We start from the raw sequence: 17,365 nt of genomic DNA on the forward strand, positions 1-17,365 counted from the left end.
GGATCTATACACACCACACATTTCACATTTTACAATTTTAGTGTATGGAGCAGCTTCATGTTGTGTGACCACTACCACACTCTAAACATAGGGCATCCTTTATCTTCCCGAATGGAATCCCATAGATCTGAAAGAAGAATCCCCATACCACCCACTCCTGATTCCAGGCATCAACCATTCTACTTTCTGTCGTTGGCTATGACTAATGTGGGAGCCCTGAATTGGAGTCACACAAGTATGGTGTTTTGGTTCTGTTTTGGTCTTGTTCTAGTTTGTTTTGGCTGGCTTGTTCCCACTGGTGTAATGTCCTCAGGGCACATCAAAGTGTGGCATGTGTGGGGATTTCTTGGGCTCTGTAAGGCAGAATAATAAATAGTCCATTGTGTGTATTTGCTTCCATTCACTGTGACTGGACATGTTGTTTGCTCTCACCTTTGGCTGCTGTGAACCATGCTGTTGAGTGTGCAAGCACATGTGTTTGAGCCCTGGACTTTACTCTTGAAGGTAGAAAGCTAGAGCTGACAAATCATAGGCCATTGTGTTAACTTGAGGAACTTCTGCTCTGTCTCCAAATCCACTGTAATGTTTGTATCCTCAGGAGCAGAACATAGGGGCTCCAGTATGTCCTTATCCTCCCCCAACCTATGTTCTTTCTTGTTTGGACTAAGATGTCTAAGAAAAATAGTTTGTGATCCACTCAATGTTTTATGAAGTGACTGAGAACCCATTTTCCTGTTTTAAATAGGAATGTTTTCCTTTCGCTCCAAAATTATTTATTTTGTTAGTGTGTGTATGTGTGGGCACGTGTGTGCTACAGCATGCGTGTGGAGGCCAGAGGACAATAAACAAGAGCTGACCCCCTCCACCGCAGGGATTTCAGGGGTTGTACTCAAGGTCATCAAGCTTGGTGGCCATCATTTTAGCTGCTGAACCGTCTCACTGGCTCTTAATTTTCCCTGCTGTTGAGTTATAGTTATTTTGTTTATGAGATGTGAATCCCCCTCAGACACATGATCCACAGGTGTTTCTTCCCTTCTGTGTGTTCCCTTTTTACTCTGTTTATAATGCTGTGGTGCAGAAAGGTTGTTAGTTTACCTATTTATTCTCCTTTTATTGCTCAGGTGTCAATGTTCTTGAATTTATTTGGACTGTTTGAATGTGTGTGAGTTTGGGCTAATAGGGTAAGACTCAAATTTTCCTAACTTGTTAAATAGATGTCACTTTTGTGGTCCTTGTCTAATTTGAGCTATAATGTAACTTTAAAGATATGCTCCCATGTTAAATCTTTTAAAGACTACATAGTCCAAACCTAGTTTAACACGAGAATCACAATTTTCAGAATTTTCACTGTATTTCATGTGTAGCACACCACTGTTTTCTCAACTGGGCTCCTGCTTGAGAACCACAGCCAGGGTACCTCCCAATAGGTAGAGAGGCTTGACTACCAAGGAAAAATGATTAAGAACTTCAGGAACATTAGAGAGAGAGAGAGAGAGAGAGAGAGAGAGAGATACAGAGACAGACAGAGTGAGACAGAGAGACAGATGGATACAGACAGAGTCAGAGACAGAAAGAGAGACAGAGAGAGAGAGACTGAGTGAGAGAGTGTAGGTCCAGGTTTGTGTGAGACGCACTTCTGTTTATGTGGGTGTGTAAACATGTTCCTGTTGGTGAACATACATATATCTGCATGTGGAGGTCAGAGATTGATGGCAAGTTTTCCTTGACCCTCCACTTTCTTTTTCAAGACAGTTCCCTCACTGAATATGAAGCTCATTGACTTGGCTAGGCTGGCTGAGTGATGAGCTACAAGCATCCACCTCTTTACCCTTCACTGGAGTTACAGATGTGAAGTTCTGTGCCTGGGTACTTCTACATGGACTCCAGGCATCTGAACTCAGGCTCTCTTGGCTGCATGGTAGACATGTTGGTGAATGAGCCAGCTCCACAGCCCAACAAATCTGTTTTGACATGTGGAAAACAGCAATTAATTTTGGGGAAAAGAGAAAACATAAAAATCTCTTCTTCTGTGAATTTCCTTCTGAGTGGATCAGAAGTTAGTCTGCAGTGAGGTGAATGTTGCAGCTATTTCCAGTCTGTCGTTGTTTCACCTTCCCTGAAGACCAAGATCTGAAAGCTTTCCAGATCTTCTAACACTTAGTTTGCACCCTGTATAGACAGCAAATCCTAACCAAGCACAGCATAGACAAGAATATAGATGGTGTAGACACTATCGCAGGATAGACGGTGTAGACCCCATCACAGGAAGCATTCACATATAAACTCTGAAAAACCTTATGTGGAAATGTTCTTGGAAAATGCTGACACAAAGAAGAGCTTTATTAACTGTTTCTTCATATTCTTTTTAGAAATTGTGAAATGCTTTTAATTTGTGTTTTTCACTTCCTCTGGTACCTTTTTTTTGTAAGAAGTTGGACGGTGGGACAATGTGCTTTGTGTGTGGTTTATTTCAGTTGTCCTGATTCTTTTGGTTAGTGTGCTGGTTAATTTTTTGCCAACATGGCACCAGCAAGAGTCATATGGGAAGAGGAACCTCGATCAAGAAAATGAACCTATTAGGTTGGCTTGTAGGTGAGTCTGTGGGACATTTTCTTGATTAATAATGGATATGGGATGGCCCACCCCTGGGAGCACAGCTACCCCTAGGCATGTTGTTCTGAGATGTGTAAGAAACAGGCTGAGCAAGTCATGAGGGTTAAGCCAGTAAGGAGCACTGCTCTGTGGCCCAGGTTCCCTCTCTTCCTCCAAGGTTCTGCCTGACTTTCATCAGGGTTAGTCTGTGACTTGAAATATGTAACCTGTGTAAGTTACATTCTCCTCAGATTACTTTTGGTCAGGGTGTTCATCACAGCAAAAGGAACATATGTAGGACAGTTGGAAATACTTCCTCAACATCATCTGTGGAATAAAGCTATAAATTATTTTTAGGATCAATATCAATATCTTCATTAATAGTGTTCAGGATGCCAGAGATGCTTCTCGTGTTTGGATCTAACTGTATAACTAGGAACTGGGTTTGAATTTTGTGGCATATATGCTCCATTGGCTCAATAGCATTATAGAGTTGAGTTGGTAGCCAAACATTAAGGGGAAGGCATTAAAAGAAATAGTTGGATACAGACATTTGTCCTGTGCATACTTACATGCCTATTGAAAATCATTTACCCAAATGCATGTGAAGTCTGATGTTCATTGGAGCAGTAGGTACAGTAGCCAAGTTAAGGAATTTAAGTGTCCACCAACAGGTAACTGGTACAGAACATATGACTTGGAATGCTACTTATCTTTAAAATGGGAATTTGTAACAATATGGATAGAATTGAAGATTTGAGAAATCTCATGTAAAGTAAAATAATCCAAATCCATAAAGACAAGCATGTTTCATTACATGTGGATTATAAGTAATTGACCCCCAGGCAGCATAGAGTCCGTTAGTAATGGCCAGGGCAGTCGGGAGTGAGGAGATACATAAGGCCTAAGAGTATAAAATCTGTTAAACATGAGAAGTAGGATTTTATCCTTTGAGATTAATTGTACAGCACATTCAATCCAGCAATTATTAATATACATTTCAAATTTCTGGGAATATATTTCTAATGTGTTACCATAAAAATGATGTATATTTCTGGTGATGGACATCATCTAATTTAGTTTGATATGATTATTGCACAAAATTGTTCATGAATCATATCAGTTTTGTATGTTAAATGTGTAGCTATAGGTTATCAATCTACAATTTTAATATTTAAAAATTCAGATCAGAAAGTAGATGTGGTATAAATGATTTAGTGTAGCCAGAGCCACAAGATTCCTAGTTTTGCTGATAAAAACATGAAAGTAAGCACAGATGGAACTTGAGGACAATTTTTGGAGACAGAGACGGAGAATTCCCTAAGCAGCAGGGAATAGGTGTGTGGGAATGGAAGCGTGGAGAGAGAGAAAGCTGTGCATTTAGAAAAGTTAAACAGATGATCCTTGAAAGCCAGACAGGCTCTTTAGGAGAGAAGGAGAAACCCAGGTCCCCTGCTCTGTGGTTGGATATGGAGTGCCCATGGATGATGGGGTACCTATGTCCTCTGCTCTTATGTTTGGATCTTTGAAGCAGAGCCACAGTTGTGACCTGACAGGCCCAGAACTTGTCATGTAGCCCAGGCTGGCTTCAGTCCCAGGTCTTCTCTGTTTGGTGACTGGGTTCCCCAGTTCTCTGCTCTATCACTGGTCATGGGATGCTCAGGCCTTCTGCTGTATGTTTGGACCTTTGAAGTGGGGGGTCATTGTGACCTGACAGTCCCAGAACTTGTCATGTAGCCCAGGCTGTCCTCATCCTCTGTCTCCCAAGGTCCAGGAGTCATAGAGGTCAGGCTTCCTCATCTTCTCAGAGTCTTACCCATTCTTAGGTTGTCTTTCCTTTTCCATCCTTTCTCTTTAATCTGACCTTTGGTAGAGTACAAAACGGAAGTTTTCTTTGATGTAGGAGGAAACTACTCTCCAATAAGGTCCCCCCTTCTCTGATCTGATGTCTAACCACCACTGTGTAGTGAGATAAGGAGAGTCACTGACCCCTGACTGTCATTTGAAAAGGTGTTATGCTACAGGATGTTAGGCCCCAGTCATGCCATCTGTCTTAGAGGACCCTGACATGTGTGTCCAGGAAACAGATAAATGCAAAGGGCATTTTGTTCCCCTCTTCCTGCTAACCACCCCCTATCACATGGACCCAAATCATTTCTTCATAAGTAAGCATGACTGAATTCATTTTTGAGCTCTTTGGAAACCATACAGGAAGTTGTTAGCCTGTTTTAGGGATAATCAGGGCTTGAAAGAAGTTTCCACAGTCCGTGTCTGTAGTAAGCTGTTGAGTGGGGATTTCCCTGCTGTTTCATTCTTACCCTTCTGTAAAATCAAAGTGGCCAACAGAATATGCAAATGTCTGGGAGTTTTATTTGTCTTTATTTTTCTTTCTTTATACATTAGGAATGATGCTTACTAACTTTGTTAATTATATTAAGTGTTGTTATCAAATTGTTATATATTGAAGGACATACTTGAATTAATAGATACCACTGTGGAGACAAAGGAAAATAATCATGGGACTCATAACCCCTGGCCTTTTAAACAGAAGAGTTCCACATTTTCCTTATTTTTTAGGTAATTATTTTATTTTTATGTGTATGTGTGTTTCCCTACATGTATGTCTGTGTGGCTGTCGGAAGGGGGCATTGTCTTAGTTAGGGTTACTATTTGTCTGATTAAATATATGACCAAAAGCCAACTTGTGGAAGAAAGTGTTTATTCATCTTACACTCCCACATTGTAGTCCATCATTGAAAGAAGTCAAGACAGGAACTCAAACTAGTCAGGAATCTGCAGAGGCCATGGAGGGATGCTGCTTTATGGCTTACTCTATAGAGCTTGCTTAGCCTGCTTTCTTATAGAACTCAGGACCACCGGCTCAGGCATGTGCTGTGGATGCCTTTCTGTATGCTGTGAATATGCATTTCTCTCATTTGTTGATAAATAAAGCTGCTTTGGCCTATGGCAATGCAGGATAGAGCCAAATGGGAAATCCAAACAAAGATAAGCAAGAAAAAAGGGTGGAGTCTGAGCAATGCAATCCAGCCACCCAAGGAACAACATGCCAACAGACTGGTAATGACATGGCCATGTGGCAATACTTAGATGAATAGAAATGGGTTCATTTAAATGTAGCTAATAATAAGCCTGAGCCATTGGCCAAGCATTTGTATTAATATTAAGCTTCTGAGTGTTTATTCAGGAAATAGCAGGTGGGAGACAAATGTCCAAATCCAGGGATACACCAGGCACAGTGGGTTGGCCCCATCCCCATCCATTAGTAACTAAGAAAATGCCTTACAACTGGATCTTATGGAGGCCGGTTCTCATTTGAGGTTCCTTCCTAGATAACCCTAGCTTGTGTCAAGTCGGCATAAAATCAGCTACCACAGGCTCCCTTGAACTGGAGTGACAGATGGCTGTGGCCCACCATGTGGGTGCTGCCAACCAAACCTGGGTCCCTTGCAAGAGCAGCAAGAACTCTTCACTGCTGAGCTGTCTCTCCAGTACTGAGTTGTTTTTTTCTTTTTTTTTAAAGAATAGATCTGTATAATGTCATTCAATCTACAAAACAAGGTGCATTATAAAGAAACCATCCTAATGTTGAATTTCCTGTTGCTTTTGCCTCCCATTTCCCTCCTGGCAGAGCCAACCTGCTTTTCTTGCTCACCATCTTCCAGGTTATCACAAGCATATCTGCTGGGGAGCTCTTCGTGATCGACACGGATCGATTTCTGTGAGTAGCCCCTGCCCCAGGCCCAGGCATCCGAGGCTGGTGATCAATTGCTTATGTTCATAGTTGGGCCTAGCATGTTATCTCATGAATTACCAGTCATCCCTCCTTTTTATTTATTAATTTATTTATTATTTTATTTATTTATTTATTAGCTGAAAATAAACACATTATGAAATTTTGTGTTTATCATATGATATCATGATTTTTGAAGTATATAAAGAGATTACTAATGTTAATGAAAACTGTGTGGGAAATCAGGAGCAGAGGTGTCTGCTGCTCAGAGAAAGTTTCAAAATTGGCATGAGGTCACCAGATTGCACTGCTGCAGACAACACAGCAGGAGGGGAAATCCAGGAAATTGATGACCACACAAAGATGTCAGGGGTCATAGAGCTTCCGTGTAGTGGGTTCAGCAGCTCATTGGAGCTGGAGAGGTACAGCTGTGTAATAATGAGAGTGTGCACAGACTGGTGATGGAGGGGTGGAAAGAGCTAGAAGGCAGCTGTGTAGAAAGAGCTGTTACCTCCTGTGTTTCTCAAACATGGAAGAACCTTTTCCTGGTGGCCTGGGCTTAGGAATCACTGCTCACAAAGATGGCCAAGATTTGCTCCAAGTATATGCCAAGGAGAGGAGACATCAGAAAGGGGCCGAGAGTCTCACTCAGTTGGTAGAGTGGTTGTTTTGTGTACATATAATCCTAGGTGAGATTCATGATACCACATAAACCTGAGCATGGCAAGTAGTCCTGTAAGGCCAGAAGCAGAAACAGGTAGGAGAATGGTCATTCGTGGATACATATGGAATTTGAGGCCAGCATACATTTAGTGGTTTATTGTAAAAAAATGAAACAAAAACAAAGAAACAACAACAACAACAACAAATGAGAGTTACAATGAACTCACTGTGAGGGGAAGAGCTTGGGATTTGGAAGAGCCAGGAAGGGAAAGGATTAGGTTTGGTATCTGGTAATGACTCATGGTTGTAAAAGAGACTACTGAAGGAATAAATCTGTCCTAAAATGAGAGTGGCTGAAGAGAAGGATGTATTGTCCTGAAGTTGCACTGTGACCTCAAAGTGACAGTGTTACCTTCTTCATAAGAACTGGAAGGAGACTCCATGACCACTGTCTGAGGTGAGGTACTAATAAGCTGTTCCTCAGGGAGCCAGCTTCGGAAGGGGGCAGACTCTGAGGAGAGTGGGCTCATCAGACTGTTTTCCTGGAGAGGCTGTTGTGTGGACAGAGTGGACAAAAGAGGGGAGAGTTCCCTGATGGGGAGAATCATAGTGAGGATGTAAAAAGGATGCTGGCCTAGAGATACTGGTCCCTAAGATGGGGACCTGTATGGGAGTCAGCCTGGAGCATAGGGACACTGTCCTGTTAGGTTCCCTGTGGTAGCAGAAGTCAGTATAGCCAGCATCTCACCTGCACCTTCTCAACTAATCTAAGAATGTATAACATGATCTTTGTCTCTGTAGACATGAGCATACCAGTGGATACTACAGCATGTCATCATATTTCCTTGGGAAATTGCTGGCTGAGCTGGTACCCAGGAGGTTATTGCCAAGTATTACATTTACTGTTATCGTATTCTTCATAGCAGGTAAGTGACAAAGCAAGAGAATGCATCTTTACTCTTGGGGGAGCATGTTTTGGTTTGTAAAACTGTGGCAAGCCTAAAGTAGAGAAGCATAAGTAGAAAACCATGTCTCCACCATAGGCTATCTAACACAAGTGTTCAGTGAGAGGAAAGACTCCAAGACTTATTCACAAAATACTACAAATGCTGTCTGTGTAACTGTGATTTAATTAAGAGATTCTGTAGTATGATGACTGAATAAATAATATACATTTGAGACAGTGCCAATGGAGCAAAGCCAATTATTACATATCTATCCATATATTTGCGTGCCTACTGGCTTGATCCTAATGACTTCCTCAGCCTGCTTTCTTATAGAACCCAGAACCTCCTGCCTAGGGATAGCATCATCCACAGATGTCTAAGACTGCCCACATGAATCATTCATCAAGAAAATGCTGGCACAGGCTTGCCTCAGGGCCAATCTAATGCAGGCATTTTTTCTCAATGAGGTTGGCTCTTCCTATAAGATCCTAGCTTGTGTTATATTGACAAAAAAAACTACCAGTACAGTCCTGACTCCAGTTTCATTACTAATGCAATTATATGAACACAGGAAATGTGGACATGAACATGTTCTACTGCTGATTTCTCCTGTAAGAGAATGCAGTAGAAATTTAGCCAGTTGTGTTGCCTGTAGGTCTCCATGCCAGGATCCCATAAATGGCTCATAAGTATGTGTAGAGGAGAACAGGTACTATAAGGAAAGGTATTTTGTGGCAAGTATAAAAATAAAACCATATGATGGGGCCGGAGAAAGGCTCATTGGTTAGGAGAACATGCTGCTCCTCCAAAGTCCCCAAATTTGGTTTCCAGCATCCACATGATCAGGTGGCAGAGGCAGACCCAGAGAAGTTGGGTGGCTATGAAGCTGTTACTGGTCTTGTTGGCTATTAAAGTATTATCTGAAATATGTACAATTCCCCTGACTTAGGAAGAGGAACTGACCTCACTTTATTTCTTTCTAAGGGATAATAACAGATGCAAAGGGTTTCTTCACTATGTTGTTTACTATCATGATGTTGGCATATTCTACCAGTTCCCTGCCGCTGTCTATAGGAGCAGGGGAGAATGCAACAGCTGTACCCACAGTACTTGTGACAATCTACTTTGCATTCATGCTGGTGAGTGTGAACTGTGTTTTAGTGAGAGGAAAAATTTCCTTGTGTTCCTTCTTGAACATGTACATGCTTGACACATCAGGATTTGAGACATGAGGCCTATGCTAAAGCTTATTATGGTCTGTAGGAGAGAAGGAGCAGCCTCTCCTCCCAGGCTTTGTGGCTACTGCTCTGATATCAGTTTGATGAGTAAGAAAACAAAACAAGACCCAAGGAAACAAAAAAATAAAATAAAACTTTCTTGGATGGACAAGTACATGTGTCCCAAGTTGTCTTCTTTGGATCATCCAAGCAGCCTTTAAAATTAATTCTCAAAAGGAACCTAATTATGCCTCATTCTCTAAAGGGTATACATAGTATTGGTAGAGTTCACTTTCTTTTTACTTTTGATAAGTGTGCTTAGAAAACTCATGTGGATAATTGAATACTTGAAAACTGTGATAACTCTACAGCATGTGCCCATGGAGTGCTTGCTACTCCTGTGAGGCAGGTCATCCCCAGGCTCAAGTATCCTTTTCTTTTGAGTGGGATCCTGTCCTACCAGAGCAAATGGCATGTTGCCCTCTGTATGAGAGGAGGACACATGGATGGTAAAGTGTGCTAGAGTCTGTTGCTCTTGTTCCTAGGTGTACACAGGCCCACTGAAAGCCTCTTATCATTAGAGGAGACTAATTATTCCTTACACAAAAGGGGGATGGGTTCTCTCACCAATGGTAATGACACCTCTAATGATTGATGTTATCTCCAGCAGTTTTGTTGTTTAGAATTGTTCTGCTAATCAGGGTCTTTTGTATTTCCATGTAAAATTTAGTATTTTTTTAATTTATGTGAATTGTATTATAATTTTGATGGGAGTTGCATTTAATCTGTTGATTGCTTTTGGTAGGTTGGATATTTTCATATTTATCCTACCAATATATAAGCATGGGAGGTCTGTCTATCATTTAGTATCTTCAGTTTTCTTTTCATTATCTTAAGGTTTTTATTATATATGTATTTCATTTAGTTAGATTTGTTTCAGGATCCCCTATCCTTCCCCCTCCTTTTGTGATTTTTGTGAATGAGATTGTTTCCCTTATTTCTTTCCCACAATGTTTATAATTTATACTTAGATAAGCTCCCGAATTCTCTGTCATGGTGTTTTATCACAGCCACAGGAAAGGAATTAAGACAACTGGTTATTGTATAAAGTTTCTATGTGGGACCTGATGAAGGCAAATGTTGTATTTCCTGTATAAGCATTTGGTCAGGTGCAGTCTGACGCATGCAAACACAGTCACTGTTTTGCATATTGTAAGGTACTCAAGAGTAGATAGGACAAGTTTATTGTGAACTCCAGAGCTGTCCCTTGTCCATCCCCATCAGTGCTTTCTGGCATCTCTGTTGTGGTTCTGTGGTTTGGCAGCTTTTTAAAAATGGGGATTTGGCACTTTCTGTGTGGTTTATCAGTTCTAGGCTTGAAGTTGTCTGAAGGTGGTATTTTAATTGAATCCAAAATTATTTCTAATGTCATGAAGAGAGATTCAAAACTCATAAGTACCAAGACTTATTGATCCTTGGAAGTAGAAGTGGATATGTGATATTCAGTATTTGTCCTACTTAGGGTTTCTATTGCTGTGATGAAACAACATGACCAAAAAGTTGGGGAGAAAAGGATTTATCTGCCTTACACTTTCATATCACTGCTCATCATTGAAGGGGGTCAGAATAGGAACACAAACAGGCATGAACCTGGAGGCAGGAGCTGATGCAGAGACCATGGAGGGTGCCACTTACTGGCTTGTTTTAGTGACTCACTCAGTATGCTGTCTTCTAGAAGCTAGGATGGTCAGACCAGGGATGGTAACACACACTATTGGTCTGGGCCTTGTCACCTCAATCACTAATTAAGAAAATGCCCCACTGGCTTGCCTATATATAATCTTATAGGAACAGTTTTTCTTAAATTTAATTTTACTTAATTAACATTTTTTATTTTACATACTGACCACAATTTGCCCTCCCTCCTCTTCTATTCCTGCCCCTGACTCCTATCCACCCTTTCCCCATCCACTCCTTCTCTGTCTTCATTTAGAAAGGGGCAGGCTTTCATGGGCTTGAACAAAGCAAGTCACATGAAGTTGAGGGAGGACCGAGCACCTCCTTAGAGAAATTTCTTAATTTTGGTTCTCTACTCTACAGTGATTGTCACTTGTGCCCAGTTGATAGAAACAACCCTAGACAGTTTTCTTCTAGCATGTGTTCCTAGATGGCAGCAGTTTAATTAGAATCATCACTACAGTTGTCCTGTCATCTTGTTAAAGATTCAATCAATCACGTCTTTTGAAAATATATGAAACAAATGATTATTCTGCTCTCAATATCACCGTCCCCTGAATTATGCAGTATCAAGTTTATAGTTACATAAATTAGATATTATAAGGAATCTAAAGAGAATTTTAAATATGTAGGATGGGCGCATTTAAAATTACAGAATGTTTACTGGTTGCATGTCATTTTCAAGATAATGTAATTTTTGTAGGTTTGGTTTCTGCAGACGGGTGGCGGTACCTACTTTTAAAAACCCACAAAGACCCTTGACTTTGCAGAGTGAAGAATTCTATTTCTGTTTATAGTTAACTGAAAGAATTTTTTGTCTCTTTTTTAATTTAAGTTACAAGCACAATTGAATTACATGACAATCCTAGTTCCCTTCTCCCTCCCCTCCTCTCTTACCACCTCCCAACTAAAACACTGCCTATCACATATCCTTTCTTCTAATCTATACCTGGCTCAAACTTTCTGCTCCCTCATGTCCTCTGCATCCTTCCTCTTCTTCCCTTCTCATTCTCGTAGCTCCCCCTGCCCTCTTCCCATGCTCTCAATGTGCTCAGGGGATCTTCACCCTTTCCCCTTCTCCAGGGGACAAAGTTTGACTCTTTTAGGGTCCTCCTTGTTTACTAGTTTCTCTGGCAGTGTGGATTGTAGGCTGGTAATCCTTTACTCTATGTCTAAAATCCACATATGAGTGAGTACATACCATGTTTGTCTTTTTGTGATTGGGTTACCTCGCTCAGAATGGTTTCTTCGAGTTCCATCCATTTTCCTGCAAATTTCAAGATTCCATTGTTTTTTTCTGCTGAGTAGTACTCCATTGTGTAAATGTACCACATTTTCTCTATCCATTCTTCAGTTGAGGGGCATCTAGGCTGCTTCCAGTTTCTGGCTATTACAAATAGTGCTGCTATGAGCATCGTTGAACAGATGTCTTTATTGTATGAATGTGCCTGAAAGAATGTTTTAAAGAGCTGGTCTGAGCAGAAATGGTCAGAAAGATGAAGGGGTCTTGAAGAAGATGATCTTGTCTAGAATTCTTAGCCAAAAGAGTGGTTCTAATTCGTGGTTTTGCTCTTCACAGTTTTTCTCGGGTCTGGAAATATATTCAGGAAGCTCACTACCTGGGCTTTCATTCATTCAGTACTTTAATATTCCTCATTATGGATTCACAGTAAGTTGTCCTGTCTGTCACTGTACTTGGCTTCTCCAACTGAAGCGACTGAAATGATTCCCAACCAAGTCCATTCCGCAGCTGTAATCTCTAACCAGCTGCTGCCCAGGATTCTCCTTCCAGGAGCTAAAGATGAGAATCTTCCTGTTGGTTTTCCCAAAGGCCAGTGAGTCCTCTTGGGTTTTCCCCAATCATGTGTTACTAGAGGGAGATAAATGGTGAGAAAAAAATCCCAGGGTAAAGAGGAAGGATAGACAATATTATAAAAAGCACACAGTTGTGATTCTACCCAATAGGGAAATAATGAAAGGTTCAGGGACTGTGATGCATAGTTTACATCAGGAATCTAAAAGAAACAGAAACCAAGTCATACCCACAGCCATCCTGACTTTGCCAAGCTTTCTCTGCAGTAAAGTGTGTATTAACAGACTTTCTTTTCCCCATAATCACAACTGGTTTTGACGAAAAGAAGCAAGAAATATTGCTACTATGAATCAATAGCATTGTTTCAATTACAGTGTTTCCATGTTATAGACTGGGCAGAGAAGGATGTGCCTGAGGTAATCTAGTTAAGAGTCCACCTCTTAGTATTTGGGAATCTCCTTCATTTCAATCCTAAACCTCCTGTGTGGGGGAGGGGCACTGCTTTGCTGGGCACACTGAACTTGGTGGGTTTTGTTTGTTTAAAATATTTTTGAACCTGGCGGTGGTGGCTCTTTAATCCCAGCACTTGGGAGACAGAGGCAGGCAGATCTCTGTGAGTTCAAGGCTAGTGTGATCTACAGACTGAAATTTGAAATTACAGTCAAGATTGAATTAGAAGTTATAGCTGTGTTTATTCTTTGGAAACTTATAAAAATATTTGTCTGTCCTGTTTTTGTTTGTGTTACAGGCTTTGCTGCACAATGAATTCTTGGGGCAAAACTTCTGTCCAGAACACAAAACAGCAGAAGTCAGTAGCTGTCGGAACTATGTGATGTAAGCTCTAGTTCGGGGTCACAATGGGGACATAGCATGTGCCTAGACTTAGAGTGGAAACCCATCCTTTCAGGATGAACACTCTGTCCCCTGCCTATTCCCCACAGGGAGTCATTGTAACCAATGCACATGCTGCTGTGTTTCCATCCTACTGCTCCGTGTTTAGACAATGTGTAGAAAGGGTTCTTTGGGCCTTTAAAAAAATATTTTGATGCCTTGATTGTGGGTGTGAGTTCCTTGTTGCAGGTCATTTGAATCTGACATAGGCTGCTCAGACAATTTACATGGGCATTCATTCTCCACATGTGTAGATTATGGCTCCTGTGAGCAGAGCCCAAGAATGTCAGGGCAGCAAGGGCAGATAGGGATGAGCTGTGCTTGCCAGATTCCAGGGTCTTCCCTTTGTCTCATACTCTAGAAGACTTCAAGAAAGCAAGGGCCAGTGTGTGTGTGTGTGTGTGTGTGTGTGTGTGTGTGTGTGTGTAAAATGTTCTACCACAGGATATGTCCTTCAATGAAAGAAACACATGTTTCAGTATTTTGAGAAAGAAATCTTATTTTTGTCTAATGCCATTAAAGTAGAAACACAGGTTTATAATAAAATTACAGTGTATTGTTTTAACATTACAATACATCCCATTCTATGATTGCTGTCATTGATTTGATTTTGTTATATCAATGAGAGAAGATCATACTGAGATGTTAAATCTCTCATGAATATTCAAAATAATAATGAATAATAGTAACCCAAATTTATGTTTGAATTATTGATAAGAAAACAAGTATGGCAGAGGGGATATCTAATCTCCCAGGTCTCCTCTCTGCTGGTGTGATCTGGCATCCTTGCAATGCAAATTCTTTACCAGTTTCTTGTCAGAAGGATGGGGATGGGTGAAGTGAAATCACAGAGGATCAACCACCGACCTCATCTTCATAGGAGGAAGAAATCTGCCCTTTTAGCAGATTTGGGAATGTGACATTCTAAGAGATATACAGGATGGAGACACACACAGGCATGGAGATACAAAAGGATGGTGACACACAAAAGGGAGACACAGAGATGGAGACACACATGATTTGAGACACACAGGATGGAGACACAGAGGGATGGAGACACACATGAGTTGTGAAACACAGGATGGAGACACACAAGCATGGCTGTACACAGGATGGAGACACACAGGCATGGAGACACACAGGAATGGAGATACACAGGGATGGAGACACACAGGGATGAGACACAGGGATGAAGATACACAGGAGATAATTGTAGTGTAGCCAGAATTTTAGCAGCAGCTGCTTTTCTACCCTGTGTCAGGGTTTCTGCATCCTGCTGTGCTCCAACTGCTACAAGGCTCTGTCTGTAGCCATGGCCTCTCGGGATGTTCCATAGCTGAGTGTACGTGGTTGTCACTGCTCTCTTAGTACAGGAGCTGACAGGAATTGACTGACTTCTGTCACAATCCCTTAGTCTTCTCTGGTCCTCAGTCTAGAAATATTGCTGTGTTCTTTTGCATGACTGTCTACTGAGTCAGCTGAATTGCATAAAGCTTTGATCTCTTAGAGTGTCTGTGTGTGACATTAGGAAGCTGAGGCTTTCCCTTCAGGAGAAACAAGTGCTTCATCCAAGCCTTTGTCCATTGAAGAGAGAGCAACATTGTAGATTGAGAAATGAATGACATGTAAAGACAGTGAAGACCACAAATTTGGATCTTCGTGTGACTCAAACTTGCCCGAGTTTACTAAGCCTCCTTCCTCTGTGCTTCTTAATAGATGTGACAGCTACACCTCTTTGGATCCCTTTTGAAATTAACAAAGGGACCTGATTCAAGTAGTTTAGATTTCATAATATATACCAAAATAGTAAATTCATCATTACTGCTCTAAAATAATAAGAAGAAATTTTTAATGATGGGTTGAAACTTCTAATGAGTTTTTAGAAGGAAGTGAATTGCTGAATGAGCTTTGACATTATTTTTGCTTGTGTTGAATTACAGATGCACTGGTGAAGAATTCTTGATGATCCTGGGCATTGACCTCTCACCCTGGGGCTTCTGGCAGAATCATGTGGCCTTAGCTTGTATAATGATTATCCTCTTATCCATTACCTATGTTCAGTTATTAGCACAGAGGGAAGTAGAAGTTCTTAAGTCTGGCTGGAGGAAGTTTCAACAGTTGTTTAAAGAGATGTGATTCCAAACTATTCTAACTACCTATACTTATATTCATGGACAAATACTACAGCCAGCATCACCCAGATGAGATTCCTACTGTAATGAACTGTGATGAGTGCAGAGACTTGTGGCTGCTCAAGGTACCAGAGTGATACTTTAGTGCTTCACCCTAAACAGGACACCTATGTCACACCCTCCCTAAAGCTTACAGCTGTGTGGAAGAGGGGTGTAGTGATACAGAACTCAGAAGATGAAAAAAAAAGGCAGGAAATGTGGGCATGGCACACAAGCATTGCAACCATGCTCTGTCTCACAACACCTACAGCTACAGGACAGGGTCTCTCATCAGCACAGCAATGGTTGGAGAGGGACTCAATGGGACCATACTCCCTTCGGCTGAACAATTGCTACTAATGGATTATGGAAGACAGACTGATTTCACACTGACACTCAGAGGAGAGCCAGCTAGGCTCCAGTGGATAGTCTAAAGCCCAGGGTTCCACAGACAGTTCTGCTTAAACTCAGTGAATCACAAGGTAATACCCAGATACGAATGTGAGAAAGGACTCATAAAGAGGGGCATTTGAAGGGGTTGTAAAGGAGATAGGAAAGTGGGAGGGAGTGAGAATGGCTGAAATGCATTATATACATATATCAAGTTTTCAGTTTTTAAAAACATTATTATAAATATAAGAAGGAACTTTAGTGTAAATCATCTAACTAACATTTTTATATATGTTTTCTATTATACCTTAATTCATCAATGACTATTTCTTTTAAAGTTTACAAACACAACACATTAAATTATAAGTAAAAGAATCTTAGGCTCAAATTAATATTATTGAGTATTGCATGTTAGTTCATTTCATTGATAATAATCATTAGAGGCAATGAATCAAATTGTATGACCTGGAAAAGGAAAACTTGTCCTAGAAAATCTTACATTCCTAAGATCATTTGTATCAATTTGTTCACCTTTACAGTAAAAACATAAAGTATCATCCTCCAAATGTAATAGCCAATAAATCCTACACCAGCCGATATCTGCTCCATAAGAAATACACCAATTCTGTTTTAAAAGCCTGGTTCTAAACCATGTTATAAAAACTATCTTACTTCTAAGAATAATAAAATAACTCAATGAACTTGATGTGGTTCATGCTTGCTGTCCACTTGGGAGGAGGAAGACAGGAGTTTAAGGTCAACTTCAGGTAGATAGTATGTTTGAGGCTACCATGGGCTAGAAAAGACTACCTCAAAACAAAAAAAGAAAAGAAAAACAAACAAAACAAAAAACCCCACATAGGGGGTTGGAGAGATGGCTCAGAGGTTAAGAGCACTGGCTGCTCTTCCAGAGGTCCTGAGTTCACTTCCCAGCAACCACATGATGGCTCACGACCATCTCTAATGAGGTCTGGTGCCCTCTTCTGGCCTGCAGGGACACATGCAGACAGAACATTGTATACATAATAAATCTTTTTTAAAAACCACATAATAAGTGACCATAAAACATCTTTAATGAGCTCATTAAATAAGATTTATGGATGGTGTCTTGTTAGAGTATCTATTGATGCAATGAAACACCATGACCTAAAAGCAAGTTGGGGAGGAAATGGTTTAATTGGCTTGCACTTCTA

The 17,365-nt window shown here is 40.8% G+C and overlaps 1 protein-coding gene across 1 annotated transcript in view; it reads left to right on the plus strand.

Moving 5' to 3' along the window:
* Positions 1 to 15,860, plus strand: part of LOC100774582 (ATP-binding cassette sub-family G member 3) — a 35,742-nt gene extending 19,882 nt beyond the window's left edge. Inside the window, exons 10-15 of the mRNA XM_035453132.1 lie at positions 6,242 to 6,331; positions 7,808 to 7,932; positions 8,938 to 9,092; positions 12,487 to 12,576; positions 13,469 to 13,554; positions 15,552 to 15,860. Of these exons, the coding sequence (XP_035309023.1) occupies positions 6,242 to 6,331; positions 7,808 to 7,932; positions 8,938 to 9,092; positions 12,487 to 12,576; positions 13,469 to 13,554; positions 15,552 to 15,747 (742 nt within the window). The 3' untranslated portion in view covers positions 15,748 to 15,860. The remainder of the gene's footprint in view (positions 1 to 6,241; positions 6,332 to 7,807; positions 7,933 to 8,937; positions 9,093 to 12,486; positions 12,577 to 13,468; positions 13,555 to 15,551) is intronic.
* Positions 15,861 to 17,365: the final 1,505 nt, after the last annotated feature.

Source organism: Cricetulus griseus, assembly GCF_003668045.3.
Source record: "Cricetulus griseus strain 17A/GY chromosome 1 unlocalized genomic scaffold, alternate assembly CriGri-PICRH-1.0 chr1_1, whole genome shotgun sequence".
Lineage (NCBI taxonomy): Eukaryota > Metazoa > Chordata > Mammalia > Rodentia > Cricetidae > Cricetulus > Cricetulus griseus.